The sequence below is a fragment of the Hyla sarda genome, chromosome 5, assembly GCF_029499605.1.
Source record: "Hyla sarda isolate aHylSar1 chromosome 5, aHylSar1.hap1, whole genome shotgun sequence".
Classification (NCBI taxonomy): domain Eukaryota; kingdom Metazoa; phylum Chordata; class Amphibia; order Anura; family Hylidae; genus Hyla; species Hyla sarda.
Genome location: NC_079193.1, coordinates 221,022,208 through 221,039,912, shown reverse-complemented (window position 1 = coordinate 221,039,912; position 17,705 = coordinate 221,022,208). Strand labels below are relative to the sequence as shown.

Genomic DNA, 17,705 nt, shown 5'->3' with positions numbered 1-17,705 from the left:
AGTCGAGCCACCAGGCATTTTAGTTTTACAGCTCATGCAGGAATAGTATGTGACTAAGGTGGGAACCAGGGAGATGTTGGGGGGGGGATTCGGTTCTGGGGTCGGATATGGAATGAAAACCTGACAGATAAGTCAGCCAAACCCAAAGAAAGAGGAACAAGCTCACCCAGGTTCCTGAGTCCTGATATCAGCTGGAACAGCAGCGTGTAGAGGAGGAGGTCCCTTGCAGAGGTGGAGGTCCCTTGCAGAGGTGGAGGTCCCTTGCAGAGGTGGAGGTCCCTTTTGTACAGGAGTAGCTGAACAGGAATAGCAGCGTGCAGAGAAGGAGATCCCTGTGCCCAGAGAGCAACTGGAGGAACAGCAGTGTGCTGGTGTGTACTTACCTACAGGGAAGATGTCCCCACGTAATCACCTCTGAAGTCTTCAACCAGCATAGTGCCTCTCTGCATCATGCCAGGCTACCATAGCGGGGTGAGCAGGGGGCAAGAGGGGACCTGGACCCAGGGTACATCCCTAGTGCTGGTCGGTGGCGAGAAGGGGTTAACGGTGCATATTTTATGTACTGTGCCCCTTCATCGCAAGTGGGGGATCAGGCAGCACCATGCTCTTGTCGCCCCAACCTAAATAAGATCAGAAAGGAGAGAAAAAAATCTAATACTCTAAAGCAACAAAAAGAACAACAGCTCTACAGACCTGTGTCTGTCTCCTACTGACACTAAGCTGAGACTTCACCACCAGTTCACCACTTACATGATCACCCTTATGCAGAGAAACATTTACATACATGGTTTCACGACCATCACATAACCATGCATACAACACACTAGACAGCATTAGCATAAATATATACTGTACACATAGTCAGGGCCCTAAACTTAATTTTATAGCTATAACAATTATAGCCATAAAATTAATTGACACTTAAGTATGTTTTACCACTGAGCTCAATAAAACTCTATGATTAAAATAATAAAAAATATTAAAAAAGTCTGCATTCTGCATAGTTTTTTTTTGAGACTTAAACAGTTTTTGACCTGTTTTCATTGCCAATAATGACTTACTTTTTTAATCTTAACCAATTCCGGGGAAGACATTTCTTGTAATGGATCCATGGTGTCTTGATCCAAATCAGATAAACGTAAAGTGCCTTTAAAAAAAGAAGGTTTGCATTTAGAACAAATAGGTAACTGCATTTTAAATAGTTCAATCAACCAACCAAGCATAAACACTATCATAAAACTGCTAAATACCAAACGGAGCAAAATGCTACTTGATAGGTTACATCACAGGCTACAATTCATCATCAATTCATACTTCATCTATGAGAAGTTAATACAGCATATGGTATATATTGTCCTTCTCGTTATGTGGACACTCATATCAAGGAAATCCTAACTCAGCATGGTATTTAACTAAATTATTAGAAAAACTATCTGCACAGTAAGGAAAATATCACACCTGACAGAAGAAATGGGTGTGCTACACACATTAGATCTAAATGAGGTTTGTAAAATTCCATGCACCATTTCACATATATGGAATTCATGGTAAACAAACTAAGGCTATGTGCACACAGTATTTTGCCATGTTTTCAGATTTAAAACATTCCAAAAAATGTCAAACAACTGTCTGTTCTCTACTATTGAACTGCATTGACATCAATAATAAAACATCTGTCAGTTCTCATTCAGTTCAATTAATGTGTGTCTTTATTACGGATGTAGAATTAACTGCCAGACACAAATTTTTGAGTTGTTTACATATTAACCCATTAAGGACATAGCGTTTTTCCACTTTCATTTTTTCCTCCTTACATTTTAAAAATCATAACCCTTTCAATGTTTCACCTAAAAATCCATATAATGGCTTATTTTTTGTGCCACCAATTCTACTTTGCAGTGACATCAGCCATTTTACCCAAAAATCTATGGCGAAACAGAAAAGAAAATCATTGTGCGACAAAATGGAAGAAAAAAGGAGATTTTTTTTGTACTCACCGTAAAATCTCTCGTAGCCTTCATTGGGGGACACCTAACTGATGGGTATATGCTCTTGCCACTAGGAGGCGCTGGCACTAGGAAAAAGAAAAGTCGGCTCCTCCCTGGCAGGATAAACCCGCTCACCTGCAGTGAGGCAACCAGTTTAGTCACAAAGCAGTAGGAGAAGCAAACGAGGAAATACGTCCGAAAGACCCTAGAAAGGAATCCCGGAGAACCCAAGAAACAGAAAATGGGTGGGTGCAGTGTCCCCCAATGCAGGCTATGAGAAAGAGATTATACGGCGAGTACAAAAAAAATCTCCTTTTCTCGGACGCTCTTCATTGGGGGACACAACTGATGGGACGTACCAAAGCTGTCCCCAAGGGTGGGAAAAAACAACCACCAGCGAAAAGGAGACAGTCCCAAGACTGAACTCGCATGTCCGTAAGGCCTGCGGATAAGCCCCCAGGATGGAGACACACTAGGCCCAGAAAAAGACCTCCCGGAAGATCTCCCGTCCAAGGAGATGGACCAGGACCCAAAAGTAAAGGTCCATCCTCTGTCGAGACCCAAGGCACCCGTCAGAAAAAGGGGAAACAGATGTCCGCGAAAAACTCTCCAGGCGAAAAAACTGCCATAAAGAAGTGACAGAGCAGAACAGAAATACTGCCCGACGAAAGGGATCGCGGAGGAGTCTGGGCCGGGCCACTACAAATGTCCAAGACTGGAACCATCACTAAGGCTCAAGGAATCGGAAAGCCGCCTAAAAAGAAGGCACACCGTAGCATCGTAGGACAGAGCCCCAAATAAAGGGACCAACAGTGATAGAACAGAATGGACGGAATAGACCAGAGCAGCCTTAAGAAACAGACCGTCAGAACGGGAATGAAGGGAGAACCAATGATAACCCAGCTTGGACTCCCAGGGTCTGGGCATAGGAAGGATTACTCCAGAAGACTGCGGTGTCAACGCAGTACGACTGACACAGACAAAAGGGTAAGAAGTACACATCCCTTCCAGGGAGAGCACTAGGCTGTGATAGTGAACAGAAAGCACACAAGCTGAGGCAGTAAAAATCACCGTTGAACGTTCTTCAGCAAAAAAAACAAAATAGTCCCTCCATATGAGGGAAAAACAAGGGTGGTCGAGACAACTCAAGTGCAGACCTACAACAAGCACCCTGATCCCTGCACCCCTTGTGGAAAGGGGATTGGCAAGCGTGCTAGGCGCAGAAGGAGCAGGGAAATGCAATCACTGGGTGGATGAAGCCCCCAGCGGCAACCATGGCCACGTGGAAGAGCCACCTTGCGACCCAAGAGGGACTGGAACCCCGTATACTGAAGCTGGGCAACAAATACAAGACATGTTGAGAGCCATCCCAGACAGTGACCAGTAAGTAAATATAATAGAAAGTCCAGCTCACCCACTTGCTTCCGTGCTCCGATCCGCACCCAGGCTCAGTGTGTCCAATGGCAAATAGAAACAAAATGATCCAGCACTTGGAAAAACAGCAATCTTTATTGTAGAAATCCTCTTAAAAGCAATACAGGACTGTAGCACCTCCCTGATTCAGATCTTGACGCGTTTCGAACGCATGCGCTATTTGTTAAAAAATATCTGGTCTACTTCCTGACGCCCGTTTATAGGCTAAAATCAGGTGAGTGCAATTAGCAAAAGGATAGGCTGCTAGGAAAAGCAGAACCATCCATGAATACAATAAAACATGAGACAGATAAAACAATATAACATTCAACATATGAAACTTTCATTCAGAAAGCGAAGTATGGTTGCGGTGCACCTATGAAATACAACATGATGCATTTAGCCAATTTATGTTATGGTAAATTGGTGAATAAAAACCGCCCCATAAAATCGCAACATCTGAATGGGTTCTGGTATACAAAATCAAATAAATAAATGAATGAATGAATGAATAACCCAATCCTTTGTCAGGAAAGAAAAAACAAGAATGGAAGTAAATAATGGCATTCTGAAACAAATGGATACGAGAAAAAAGAAGAAAGAAAAGTTTAGTAATGAAATAATAATTCTCTGCGTAGGTTAAGACCATGTGGTATTTTGGAATTTAGGGTAAATTGCCAGAAGGCTTCTCTGTCCATCAGTTTGCGCTCAATGTCACCGCCTCTGACATGTTTAGATATTTTCTCTATGCCATATATTTGTATGAATTTTGTTTCTCTATTATGTTCCTGAATGAAATGTGGTGAAGCACTGGACCGGTTTCTTATGGATGGGTTTGTAATATCATTTATATGTTCCAAGAATCGTGTTTTGAGTTTGCGTGTGGTATAACCTACATATTTTAAACAGCATGCTTGGCATTCTATGATGTAAATACAGTGGGTGGTGTTGCAATTCAAATAGCTTTTTATTTCATATGTTCATATGTTTATCCGCATTAGAAACATTTTTGCACACTTTCACATATTTACATGTACGGCAAATGTTTGAGCCGTAATGATAAAAGCCAGTGGTGCGTAACCACATTGTAGTGGATTTAGTATCTGAGAGAATTAAACTAGGCGATAATAAATTACCTAATGTAGTTTAGCCACAACACAACAGCCCGTTTTGAGAATGTTTTTTCTGATAAGTAATTTGTTTCTATTCTTTTTTGAAACTTTTCGATATGCTTTCTGTAAATGTTTTTGTTTGTAACCACGTGACTGTAATCTATTTGTTAATTGAATTGCTTTGTTTTGGAATTGTTTGGTGTCCGAACAGTTGCGTCCGAGTCTGGTTAATTCTCCTAACAGGATTGCTTTGATTATATGAACAGGGTGGTTGGAGTCTGCCCTCAAAATGGTATTCCCCGAGAGTGGTTTGCAATATGTGGATGTGACGATGGGTTCACCCGCAGTCCCCCTCAAGCGCAAATCCAAGAATACCGCACTGTCTGGATGGTGCTCAAATGTGAATCTGAGATTGAATGGATTGGAGTTGAGATAATCAACAAAAAGTGGTATGGGAGAGACATCCCCCCCTCCAAACCACTTATCGCAAACCACTCTCAGGGAATACCATTTTCATTGCTTTCTTCTTTTTTCTGGGAGCCATTTGTTTCAGAATGCCATTATTTACTTCCATTCTTGTTTTTTCTTTCCTGACAAAGGATTGGGTTACTCATTCATTTATTTATTATTTGATTTTGTTTAAAAGAACCCATTCAGATGTTGCAATTTTATGGTGCGGTTTTTATGCACCAATTTACCATAACATAAATTAGCTAAATGCATCATGTTGTATTTCATAGGTGCACCGCAACCATACTTCGCTTTCTGAATGAAAGTTTCATATGTTGAATGTTATATTGTTTTATCTGTCTCATGTTTTATTGTATTCATGGATGGTTCTGCTTTTCCTAGCAGCCTATCCTTTTACTAATTGCACTCACTTGATTTTAGCCTATAAACAGGCGTCAGGAAGTAGAGCAGATATCTTTTGACAAAGCGCGCATGCGCTCGAAACGCGTCAAGATCTCTCAAAGTCAGTGAGGTGCAACAGTCCTGTACTGCTTTTAAGAGGATTTCTACAATAAAGATTGCTGTTTTTCCTAGTGACCAGTAAGCGCCTGAGTCACCCTGAACAGGGACCCCGGAAAGGAACACCTGGAAGTACAGGGAGGGGCTGAACCGACAGGCGCCCCAGCAGGCCCCATGTCAGAACAGAGGTGCTCAACAGCCTCGGATCCGCGGGGACGAATCACCGGTAACCCCTGGACGCACCCCACCGGCTCGGAAGGAAGGAGGGCTCTACTCCTACAAAGCGGACCCAGCATATGTAGGAACACAGACATGGGGACCCCACGATAACAGTGGCGTACCAAGACTGCAGACAACAAAGAAACCGCAGACCTCTAAGGAACCAGCAGGAAGGGAGGAATGCCCCCAGCAGACCAACAGTGCAACCCAAGAAAGGAGAACAGAGCGATGCTGCTGTTGCTGCAAAAGGAAAAAAGGTCCTAAGAACCCACATGCACACACTCTGCAGGACTGCACCTGGAAGAGAGACACTGTACTACAGCTGCAGTAGCAGCCGAATGGGAAAGGTGACCAGGTGGATTAGAACACCAAGCACACACAGTCTGGCCATGTGGCAAGGACACCGTGGCCATGTCGGGTCCCGCACACGGAACACACAGTGGAGAAAGATGCAGGTAACCCTGTAAACCAGTATGTGGTGCAATGTATAAGGAACATGGGGCAACTTGAAGAGACTCACTTGTAAACTACCATGGCAGTGGTGAACTACTGTCCACGGGGTGATAATGCATGGTAGATGACCCAAAGGTGGAAGGGCGGGGAGGCCAAGAAACCCCGCCCCCTGGAGAGAGAGGGAGAGAGAGAGAGATGGGGAAACAAAGGGACCGCGGAATGCATTCTTGACATCCCGTATAGTGTCCGAGGGATACGCTGGGTCAGTTCCAAGTATACCACACACAACAGTGAGGTACTGGAACTCCAGCCGCAGAAACATCCGCTGTGTGGCAGTCTGCAGAAGAAGATATGCAGACAACTGTCTGGCTTACTGATATGGGTCCCTAGGCGACAGTGAGTGAGTCCATCGGAACCTCTTACTGTAGTGAGGTACCGGAAGTCAAGGCGCAGATACACCAGCCATGTGATGTGTAACAGGTGGTGCAGGAAACCCTGCAGACCCCTACCTGGCTTACAGGTACAGGACCAGGGAAGACGAGTGACGTCATTGACACCTCGCTCAGAAGTGAGGTACCGGAACTCCAGCTGCAGATACAGTCGTTCGACGAACGACAGGCGGCGTAGGTAACCATAAAGACCATTGTCTGGTTTACTGGTATGGGTCCATAGTAGATAATCGGACACTCCGACGGACACCTCACAATAGTGAGGAACCTAAACTGCAGAAGCAGATAGACCAGCTGTTTGATGTAGGACAGGTGGTGTAGAGAACCATGCCGACCAATGTTTGGCTTACTGGTAGTTAAAGAAGACAACAATGCATCCCATCGGTACCCCACCAGGAGTGAGGTACCAGAACTCAAGCCGCACATATTTCAGCCGCTTGAAGTATGACAGACGGTGTAGGCAACCATGCCGACCACCGTCCGGCTCACAGGCATGGATCCAAAGACGACAACTATGCATACCATCGGCACTTCGCCCAGTAGTGAGGAACCGGAACCCCAGGCACAGATACATCAGCCATTTGATTTATGACAAGCGGTGTAGGCAACCATGCAGACCACAGTCTGGCTTGCTGGCATGGATCCACAGAAGACAACTATTCATAACATCGGTACCTTGCCCAGTAGTGAGGTACTGAAACTCCAGTCGCAGATACATCAGCTGTGAATTGTGTGACAGGCGATGTAGGAAACCATGCAGACTACTGTCTGGCTTCCTGGAATGGGTCCGTAGGAGACAATGAGCCTTAGGGTCCTTAAGGCATAGCAGGGCAGTTCACCACATACCGCACCCAGCAGTGGGGTATCGGAACTGCAGCCACAGATACATCAGCCGTGAGACAGGTGACAAACGGCAGAGGAAACCATGCAGACCACTGTCTGACTTACTGGTATGGGTCCTGAAGACACATCGGGTCAGTTCTCCATATGCCACACCCAGCAGTGGGGTATGGGAACTGCGGCCACCAACATAACTGCCGTGAGTCATGTGACAAAGGGCAGAGGAAACCATGCGGACCACTGTCTGGCTTACAGGTACAGGTCCAGAGCTGAAACGAGACATGTCATCGAACACCTTGCACAGCAGTGAGGTACCGGAACTCCAAACGCGGATACTTCGGTCGAGTGATGTGGGACAGGTGGATGATAGGTGGCAGGGGAAACAAAGCAGACCACCGTCTGACTGGTATGGGTCCCTAGTAGAGAAGGGTTCTGCCTTCGGACACCTCGCACCAGCAGAGAGGTACCGGAGCGCCAGCCGCTAAGGTGACAGGTGGGAGATGAGAGACAGGCGAGCCCACTGTTTGGCAAAGAGATACAAGGTTTAAACCCTGTCCACAGGGATATTGCCCTGGAAACCTAGCACTGGATGAGAGGCTCCAGAGCACTAGATGCTTAACCTGTGGAGAAGGGAGCATATAGTAAGAAATGCTAAGAACACCCCAGGATGGGTGGCCGGCAGACATGACAGATAAGGAACCCCAAAAGCAACTGAAGTGGCCGTCTGGAACGCCAAGAGCGTCTGACAGGGAGTTCCTGCCGGGCCGCGGCATAGGGAGGCCGACGGGGCTGCCCTGCTACAGAGCACCGCTGACCAGCGCAGGAGAAGGGGCGGAGCTAAACTCAGCTGAAGGAGAAGGGAGAAATGGCCTGGGGAAGTGCCCGCCGGCCATTAGAAGGTACAGGGAGAGAGGGAGGTGCTTACATGGCCCCACTTGCAGCCATAATCAGAGCGCGCGCAGGCACGGGGGAGAAGGGCGGAGCCATGAGCCGTCATGACCCCTGCACCCATAGCGCTTTTACAAGCCCCAGAGACATCTGTGGAGATGAGCAGGGGCGCCACAATCCCTGCAACACCGCCGGAAGGAGCCGCTGCAAGGGGCCAGCGGCTGCCCTCAGTTTACCGAAACACCATCAACCACACTAAGGAGGGCGGGACTAGGTAACTACAGCTCACCGCCCAGCAGAGGGGGAACCTTAAACTTCATATCCTTACCATCCCTGTGTTCAGGAACATCCCCCAGGGATGGTGAGTATGAAGATTTTACCATATATAATGTGTTGCCATGTGTTATGTTAGGTAAAATTTCATGATCAGTTGCCTTTAAAATCAACAATGAACATCCTGACAATGGAACACAAACCCACCTGCAGTGTGTGGGAGTGAATCCCTGGGAGTTAGCAAGGCAGAGACCCCTGGCAGCTTTACATCTGAGAATGAAAGGCTTTCTGCCACGCCCCTTTCTTGTCCAGTTTCTTTTTTAAGGTCTGTAAATTTCAAGTGTTGTCCCTTCAGAAAAAAGAAAAACAGTGGAGTATATATAGTTTATAAACAGTTTGCGAGATTTGTCAATGCTAAAATCATAAAAGTTTTCATACTCCTTTGCCACATTCATTAAAACGCACAATTCCTGACATTTAATCCTAGTAGATATTCACCAACTTAAATCAGTTAGGATCACTATACTATATTTCAAGAATGCGAAGTCAAAATAATAATTTTCTGTGATCTCCCAGTACGGGATGATGTGGCCCCGTACTGTCCTCCTGCTCTGTCAGGCAGAGTCCCTGCATGTCCCCAGGGCTCCCCTACAGCAAACCCCATTATGTATATAGGTTTGCCTCATTTAATGTACTGTTGCATTAATGTTTGTACCACATGATTGTTACCCAGAGGGCTCCAGTGACCAGGTGACCCCCCCCCCCCCCCAAGTGACCTATGGGCTCCTTGCACAGCCCCCCTATATAACAAGGGGAGGGGCTGCAATCTCTCTTATGGCACATTGCTCTTCTGCTGAGGTCAAGTCCAGTCAAGTTGTTCCAGTGTCTGTGTCCAGAGCATTGGAGGCCTCAAGCCTAAAGTCCTGCAGTCACAAGTCAGTCATCAGTAAGTCAAGTCATCTTATTGTCAGTCAAGTCCATCTGTAGTCACCGTGGCCTGCACTAAACTCAGTCTAACTACTGAAAGTTCCAGCAAGCCTGCGAGGTCCCTCTGTGTCACTGGTCACCTATCTGGGATATTTGGCTCTACTGCAAAGACTATATCACCTGTCTTGCCTCAGTAAAGCTGCAGTTATCCTTAATCTGGGGTTGGTGTCTTCATTGCCCCATGCCTAACCCAGGATCACAATATTACCTTCGCGTGGTTAGGCTAAACCATGCCCTGGCGTCACGACAAGAAGGGGTAAATACCATCTGCCTCTTGGGCCATAACATCTGCCCTGGATCTACCCTGCATTGCACCCCGACACAACATTTCTACAGGATTAAAGTCAAGGCTTTCGTAAAGTGCTACAATAAAAAAAAAATAAAAAAAAAAACATTTTGCCCAGATATGTCAAAGTTTTGATTGTAGTGGGTCTCATTTCGGAGCGCTGGCAAACAAATCTGACCTTTTCGCTGCATAAGTCTATTCAGAGAAGCGGTGGGATCTGTTGGCTGCCAGGGAGTGGAGCGAGATGCTGTGCACTTCCCCAGCTTATACCTTGCAATCTCGGTGGGTTTCAGGAGGGAGACCTGATGCAATCAAAACATTTGACATTTCTGGGCATGAAGTAACCCTTTAAGGCATTTTGACACAACTTTGTAAGTACCGTATGTTTGGATTTATTGTCCATATGGAAGACCAGTTTGTACCCAAGCTTTAATTTCCTGGCAGATTTCTAGAGATGTTGCTTTAACCCCTTTAGGACTGGACATTCAGAGCATTTTTGGTCTTAAATTGTCTGTGCTGCAGTATGTGAGGTGAGCTGATTTAACTGTGGGCATGTCCACAGAAATTATATATATATTTTTTTCATGACATAATGTACTTTATATGAGTGGTAAACTTTATTACACATAGCTTTTTTTGCATGAAACTACAAAATATTGTAAACATTTTTTAAACATTTCTGGCTTTAAATAATTTTGTTTATGGTGTTTACAGTGCGGTAAAAATTATCATATCTTTATATTAGATTGTTACTATTATGGCAATACACAATTTATATAGCTATTTATATTTTTCCTTTTCACAACAAAATCCTTTTTTCTCCCTCTTGTGTTGCCACGTTCCAACAGCCACACTTTTTTCTTTAGTTTTAGTCCATTGCCACTGTTTGAGGGCTTATTTTTTGTGGGATAAGTTGTACTTTTTATTGGTACCATTTTGTGATACATGCTACCTTTGATCATTTTGGACCGAGTTTAGAGAGTCGTGTTATTTTTTGTTTTGTTGTTTGTTTTTTTAACAGCGTTCACCGTGCAGGATAACTAGCATTATCGTTTTATACTATAGTCGTTATATAGTCCTTACAAACTTGGCAATACCCATTATGTATAGTTTTTTTTTTGTTTACTTTATTTTTTATTTTGATAATACCGGGCTTTATTAGGAAAAGGGCATTTTTTTATTTTTTAACACTTACTGAATACCTTTATTTTTATACATTTTACTTTTTTTTGCTGTTATACTATGCTGCCGCATAGTATAACTGTCAGTATTACACCGACATTAAGCCTGTGAGATCAAGTTTATGGCTGGCCCCACAGGCCTCTGTACTTGGCAGACAGGACACCATCAGCTGGCCTCCCGCTGCCATCACAACCATTGCGACCCTCTTGCAGCATTGCCATTGGGGGGACAATCCTATAGATACCATGGCCAGCACTGCACCAGAATGTGTGGAAAAAATGTTTTTTTGTTTTTTTTTATTTGTTTCTACACCAAATTCATTAGAAAACTTGAAGGGTGTGGCATCATGATTTCAGGGCAACACAACTTATTTAATAATACATTTAGCCAGAAACATGTTAATATACTGAAATCATGCAAGTTAGGTATTGTTTATACAAATTATGAATAAACTTGCTTTTTTCATTTTTCGTGTAATGATTTAAAAGGACACAAATATAACGAAAATAGCTTAATATTTTTAGCAATAACACAAACCAATACAAAAAATATATACCCTTTTTTTGAGCTTCTCTGTCTCATCAGAACTTTGTGAAGACAAGGGAAGTACTGAAAGAAATGAACCATATAAATACAGAGTATACAGGCACTTTTCCCTTTAATCTGCACAAAACACTCATCTGGGCTTATCTATTTGCTAATTGCACAAAAAAATACAATAAAACAGACTTGTTAGGTGAAGTTATGAGATTTCCTAAAGTATTTTGAAATTCAGAAGTATTCTTGGAAACAGCCTCATCCAATGCAAGGAGCAAAAAAAAAAAAAAAAAAGAAGAAAAATAGGGGGAGGGAGCAGAAGAAAGAATGAGAGTATGTGAGGGAGGGTAAAAGGAAGTTAGGGAGGGAAAAAGACAGTAAGTAGTAAAAGGCCCTTTCCTGATAGTCAGCCAATGTAAAAGGGCCAGCCATCGCAGACCTTGGGCCCCATTCTGGACCCAATGCAATGTAAACATCCTCTACCCTGTTGATAGGGGATAAGTAATTTTAACTTGGAATATCCCTTTAAATACAAATTACATTACCTTTTAGCCTACTTTTACTCTTTTGCTTTTTACGACTGTAGTCTGCACATTTTGCTGAGGATTTTCTTCGATGTTCCAGGATCCAGCTCATTTCACTTCCAGAAGAAAGGAAGTCTTTATAGTCAACATCCTGCAGAAATGATGGCTGGGCCAGTTATGTATAATTATGAAACAATACAAGCAATTTTCAACAGTTAATTGTTCCAATGAAACTAAAATAAAGAAAAACAATATCCATAAATATCTCTAATTTCTTCTTTTCTCAAGTTCACTAATTTCTTGTGACCTTTATCTTGCACAATCAGATGCATTTCTGCCAAGATTCTTACCAAACATTGTCCAAACATTGTCCATCCTGCACTGTTCTTTGGGGTCTGTCTCTTTTGTTCTTGTTGCTGTGTATGTGCCCCCTCCCTTCCATGTTTCAGTACTGGGGCTTATTACTAATGAACTGTTTCTTTTTCCTCTGACCCCCGTTCTCTTCGTAGGCGATTTCAACGTGGTTCCTGATCCAGTCCTCGACTGTACCATGGCTGTTGACCATGGCTCTTCTGCGTTCAATACCTGGCGGGTGGCGTTGGGCTTGACTGACCTCTGGAGGTGGAAATACCCTACTTGGTCCTCATTCTCCTTTAACTCTGCGGCCCATAGGTCGTTTTTAGAGATGAGCGAACTTACAGTAGATTCGATTAGTCACAAACTTCTCAGCTCGGCAGTTGATGACTTATCCTGCGTAAATTAGTTCAGCCTTCAGGTGCTCTGGTGGGCTGGAAAAGGTGGATACAGTCCTAGGAAAGAGTCTCCTAGGACTGTATCCACCTTTTCCAGCCCACCGGAGCACCTGAAAGCTGAACTAATTTATGAAGTTAAAGTAATCAACTGCCGAGCCGAGAAGTTTGTGACGAAACAAATTTACTGTAAGTTCGCTCATCTCTAGTCGTTTTCTCGCATAGACCTGGCTCTAGCATGTGAGGATCTTCTTCCGGTGGTAAGAGACGTTTCCTACACCTCTAGAGGGATCTCGGACCACTCTGCCCTATTGGTAGTCCTGCACCTTGGCCCTACCCCCCACCCCCCACCCCTCCCGCATATGGCGCATGCACCTTGGCTGGCTACAGGCTAATGCGGTGGTGGAGGCTTTGGGGGTGGCTCGTACTGAATACTAGGAACACAATACTGACTATCCAGACCCTTTGGTGCAATGGGATGCGTACAAGACCACAATTAGGGATGCTTTCATTGCGGGGGTCGCCTCTCAGCAGAGACGTAGGTCGGCCATGGAGGTTGCACTCTTGCAGAGGGTGGGGGTTCTGGAGGCTGAGTATGTTAGGAATCCATCACCTGAGAATGAGAGGAAGTGGGCTAAGGCTCAGAGATCCTTGTTAGTAGTTCAGACAGACCGGGTCCAATTGAAGTTAGCGGATAGGGAGGCTGCCCTGTTCGAATTTGGTGATAAGAACGGTAAATTATTGGCATATTTGACTAGGGCTACTCGCCCGACGGCCTCTATTCCTTGCATCATGGGAAATGATGGGGTGGTAGTTACGGATCCTTCAGGGATAAATGTAGTTTTCCAAGAATTCTATTCCTCCTTACATGCTGCCCCCTCTGTGCCCTGTCAGGGGGAGAGTCTCTCCAGGATTTGACTCTCCCCTCGCTTTTGCGGGCTCAGGCGGAGGCATTAGATGCCCCCTTTACTGTGGAGGAGGTGGCTCAGGCTATTAAAGATCTTCCTCGGGGGAAGACTCCGGGTTTGGATGGGATGGTAGGTGATTGGTACAGGATGAATGAGGAGCGTCTGGCCCCTATTTTATGTAAATTGTTTCATTCCATAGCCAATGCTGACGCCCTTCCGGATTCTATGAGGGAGGCGCTCATCGTTGTGCTTCCTAAACCTGGGAAGGATCCAGTGCTCCCTGGCTCCTAAAGACCAATTTCCCTTCTGAATGTTGATATTAAAATTATGGCTAGTCCCCTAGCTACTCGGTTGTATGGCATTGTCGGTGCTATCATTCATCCTGACCAAACGGGATTTATGCCAGGAAGGGCTACAGATGTAAATTTGAAATGTTTGCAGCTTAACATAGCGGCGGTAGATGGGGGCTTTCCCACGGGTGTGATGGTGAGCCTGGATATCTATAAAGCCTTTGACTCGGTTTTGTGGCTTTATCTCTGGGAGGTGTTAGGATCCTTTGGGTTTGGCCTAGGGCCCAGATCCGTACTAACTTGGATATTTCGGCCCCATTCTCCCTGGGTCGGGAGACGAGACAGGAGTGCCAGCTTTCCCCCTTCATATTTACTCTAGCGATTGAGCAGTTGGCAGCGGCCATACGGAGGGACCCAGATATATGTGGCATTCCCAGGGGGTCTATTGTGGAAAAGGTTTCTCTTTATGCAGATGATACTCTGGTATATATGGCAGATGCTGAGGGTTCCCTACTGTCCCTTATGGACTTAACCTGCAGGCCTGAGATTACACCAAATCAGTTAACTGGGCTAAATCCTCCCTGATGGTGCTTTCTTCTGGGGTCTCCCTTCCGCCCTCTCTTCCGGCTGGGGTGCACCTGTTCCTCATTTTCGATATTTGGGAGTGGAGGTTACTCCGTCCCTGTTAGAATATATGCCTCTTAACTTGGAGCCACTATTGCACGCCACTGTGGAGCGACTGCTTGCATGGTCTACCCTCCCCCTCTCCCTGGCAGGCAGGATCAATATCTTTAAAATGATTTATCTCCCTAAATTTCTATATCTATTTCACCTGTCCCCTGTCATTCCCCCCAGGAGGCATTTTAACGTGCTATGCAGTGCTCTAGGATCCTTCTATGTGCAGGGAAAGCCTCCCAGACTCATGTGGGCCCTTCTCCAGGCTCCCAAGCAGCTTGGTGGCTCAGCTGCCCCTGATGTGTATAACTATTTTCTTGCATCCCAGTTGGTCTATGCAGCGTGGTCGATCGACCTGGATTTGTCGACCTCGGCGACAGCCCTGGCTGGTGCGCTTATGGGATCATATGAAGCTCTGACCAATACACTCTATAGGTCTCACTTTAGCTCCTCCTTCCCTATTCCTCTGTTAATTGGTCCGTGGTGTCGGGTACATTTCCACTGCCTCTGGTATCTCCTAGGGCACCCTTGTGGGGGAACGTTCATTTGTCTCTCCTGCATAGGTTACAGGAGGCCAGTTTTTGGAGTACTCATGGAGTTAAATTTGTGACCCACTTGTTCACGTTTTCCTGTCCTTTGAGGAAGTGTGGGAACGCTATGGCATCCCTGGGTCTGCCGTCTAACTCCTTCAGGATGAAGGGCGTACCTGTACGCCCCTCGCCCGGTCTCGGTGTCTAAAACGGAGTCACACCGTGACCCCGCATCACACCGGGTCGGTCCCGGCTATGATCCTGGGCTAATAGCGTGCGGCACGATCCTTTGTGGCGCGCGCTCTTAACCCTTTAGACGCGACGATCAAAGTTGATAGTCGCATCTAAAAATGAAAGTAAATGCTTCCCGGCAGCTCTGTCTGGCTGATCGGGACTATCACGATAAAATCGCAAGGTCCCAATCAGCTAGGACGCGAGCGGAGACCCTTTACCTTGCTCCGTCGCGTCTGATCTGCGTTAGATTGCTCCAAGCCTGAGCTACAGGCTTGAGCAATCGAGCGCCTATCTTGTAGGCTTTGCAGGGATCAGTGTAAAATATCAGTGTGTGCAGTGCTATAGCCCCCTATGGGAGCTATAGCACTGCAAAAAAAAAAAATAAAGTAAAAAAAATAAGTTAACAAAGGTCATTTAACCCCTTCTCTAATAAAAGTTTGAATCACCCCCCTTAAAAAAAAAAAAAAAACAGTGTAAATAAAAATAAACATGTGGCATGCGGAAATGTCCGAACTATAAAAATATATCGTTAATTAAACCGCACGATCAATGCCGTACGAGCAAAAAAATTCCTAAGTCCAAAATAGCGTATTTTTGGTCACTTTTTATATCATGAAAAAATTACTGTATTTATCGGGGTATACCACACACCGGCCTATAACACGCACCCTCATTTTACCAAGGATCCTTGGTAAAATGAGGGTGCGTGTGTGTGCATGCGTATACCCCGATACACCCCCAGGAAAGGCGGGGGGAGAGGGGCAGTCGCTGCCCACTTCTCTCCCCCTGCCTTTCCTGGGGTCTAGAGCCCTGCTGCCGCTTCTCTCCCGCTGGCTATCTGCGCCGCTGCCCGTTCTCTCCCCCTGACTATCGGTGCCGGCGCCGATAGCAAGGGGGAGAGAAGGGGCAGCGGGACCCATTGCCGGCGCCGCTGCCCCCCCCATCCCCGGTTGTATAATTACCTGTTGCCGGGGTCGGGTCCGCGCTGCTTCAGGCCTCCGGTGTGCGTCCCCTGCATCGTTGCTATGCACTGCACGGCGTGGCGTAATGACGAGTGACGTCATTGCGTCTCGCAGTGCATAGCAACGACGCAGGGGACGCAAACCGGAGGCCTGAAGCAGCGCGGACCCGACCCCGGCAACAGGTAATTATACCAAAAATGGTACCGATAAAAACTTCAGAACACGATGCAAAAAATGAGTCCTCATACCGGCCTGTACGCAGAAAAATAAAGTTATAAAAAAAAAATTGGGGCTATATAACCTAAAAACAGCCTAACAGCCTATCACCCAAAAAAACGTGTTTGATAGCAGCCGCACACAATCTGATAGGCGTAGCGCAAGGTTTGCTTTTCCCTGCCGCCGACACGCTTATCCCCTGTATGTCAGCGCTGGGACCGCTTTGTGATTGACACAATAGTCCCAGCGCATCTTCGCTCATCCCCAGTGTGCGCTGCAGCATATCATCCTGGCAAGCGCTCGCACCCGCCGCCTTCCTCCTCAGTGCGCTGAGACCGGAGAGGCAGAGAGCGCGCAGAGGAGGCAGGCGGAAGGAGAGAGCACTTGCCAGGATAACACGCTGTGGCACGCACGGGGATGAGCTAAAATGCGCATGCCAATAACACAGCGGTCCCAGCGCTGACGTACAGAGTATAGGCTTGTCGGCGACAGGGCATAATGAACCATGCGCCACGCCTATCCGACTGTGTGCAGCTGCTATCAAAAAAGTTTTTTGGGGTAATAAAAGCAGAGAGAACTAAGGTAAAAATACTACTGTAGACACAATCTGCACACACAGTACAAAAGGCTTTGTGTAGGTTATATAGCCCCAAGTTCATGACAGTTGTGCTTTAAATGCAGGATTCTATAATGTAATATGAGTGCTAAGATGGCAGGCATGGGCCCTGGCTGCCATGACTCCTCATGATTGCATTTGGAGGGTGGCAACTGGGCAACAATGGGTGGATTCATCCATATAATGGCTTGCATACCATGGTTGCTATTGACAAAGGAATCAAAGTGATTAAATGGTCCATTCTCATTAGAAAGTGAACTTCTGCAGATTTAAAATGTGCATTGTATATCAAAATATATGCAGCTTTTTCCACAGTGTGTGGGTAAAATTAGTTAAAATATTTTTCCCTTTGCTGCATAATTTCCATGTCAGCGTGCTGTCCCCGCTTCCAAATCTCATTGCGCA

The 17,705-nt window shown here is 45.7% G+C and overlaps 1 protein-coding gene across 6 annotated transcripts in view; it reads right to left on the bottom strand.

Moving 5' to 3' along the window:
- The window catches only part of SYCP2L (synaptonemal complex protein 2 like), a 200,633-nt gene that overhangs the window by 27,054 nt on the left and 155,874 nt on the right, over window positions 1-17,705 (bottom strand). For 5 of the 6 annotated variants that reach the window (XM_056521155.1, XM_056521157.1, XM_056521158.1 and 2 more), the window contains 4 exons: window positions 12,142-12,286; window positions 11,616-11,668; window positions 8,812-8,953; window positions 1,062-1,147 (listed from right to left, as the gene is read on the bottom strand). In XM_056521155.1, coding sequence (XP_056377130.1) covers window positions 1,062-1,147; window positions 8,812-8,953; window positions 11,616-11,668; window positions 12,142-12,286 — 426 coding nt within the window. The remainder of the gene's footprint in view (window positions 1-1,061; window positions 1,148-8,811; window positions 8,954-11,615; window positions 11,669-12,141; window positions 12,287-17,705) is intronic. The other variant, XM_056521156.1, reaches the window with a different exon arrangement.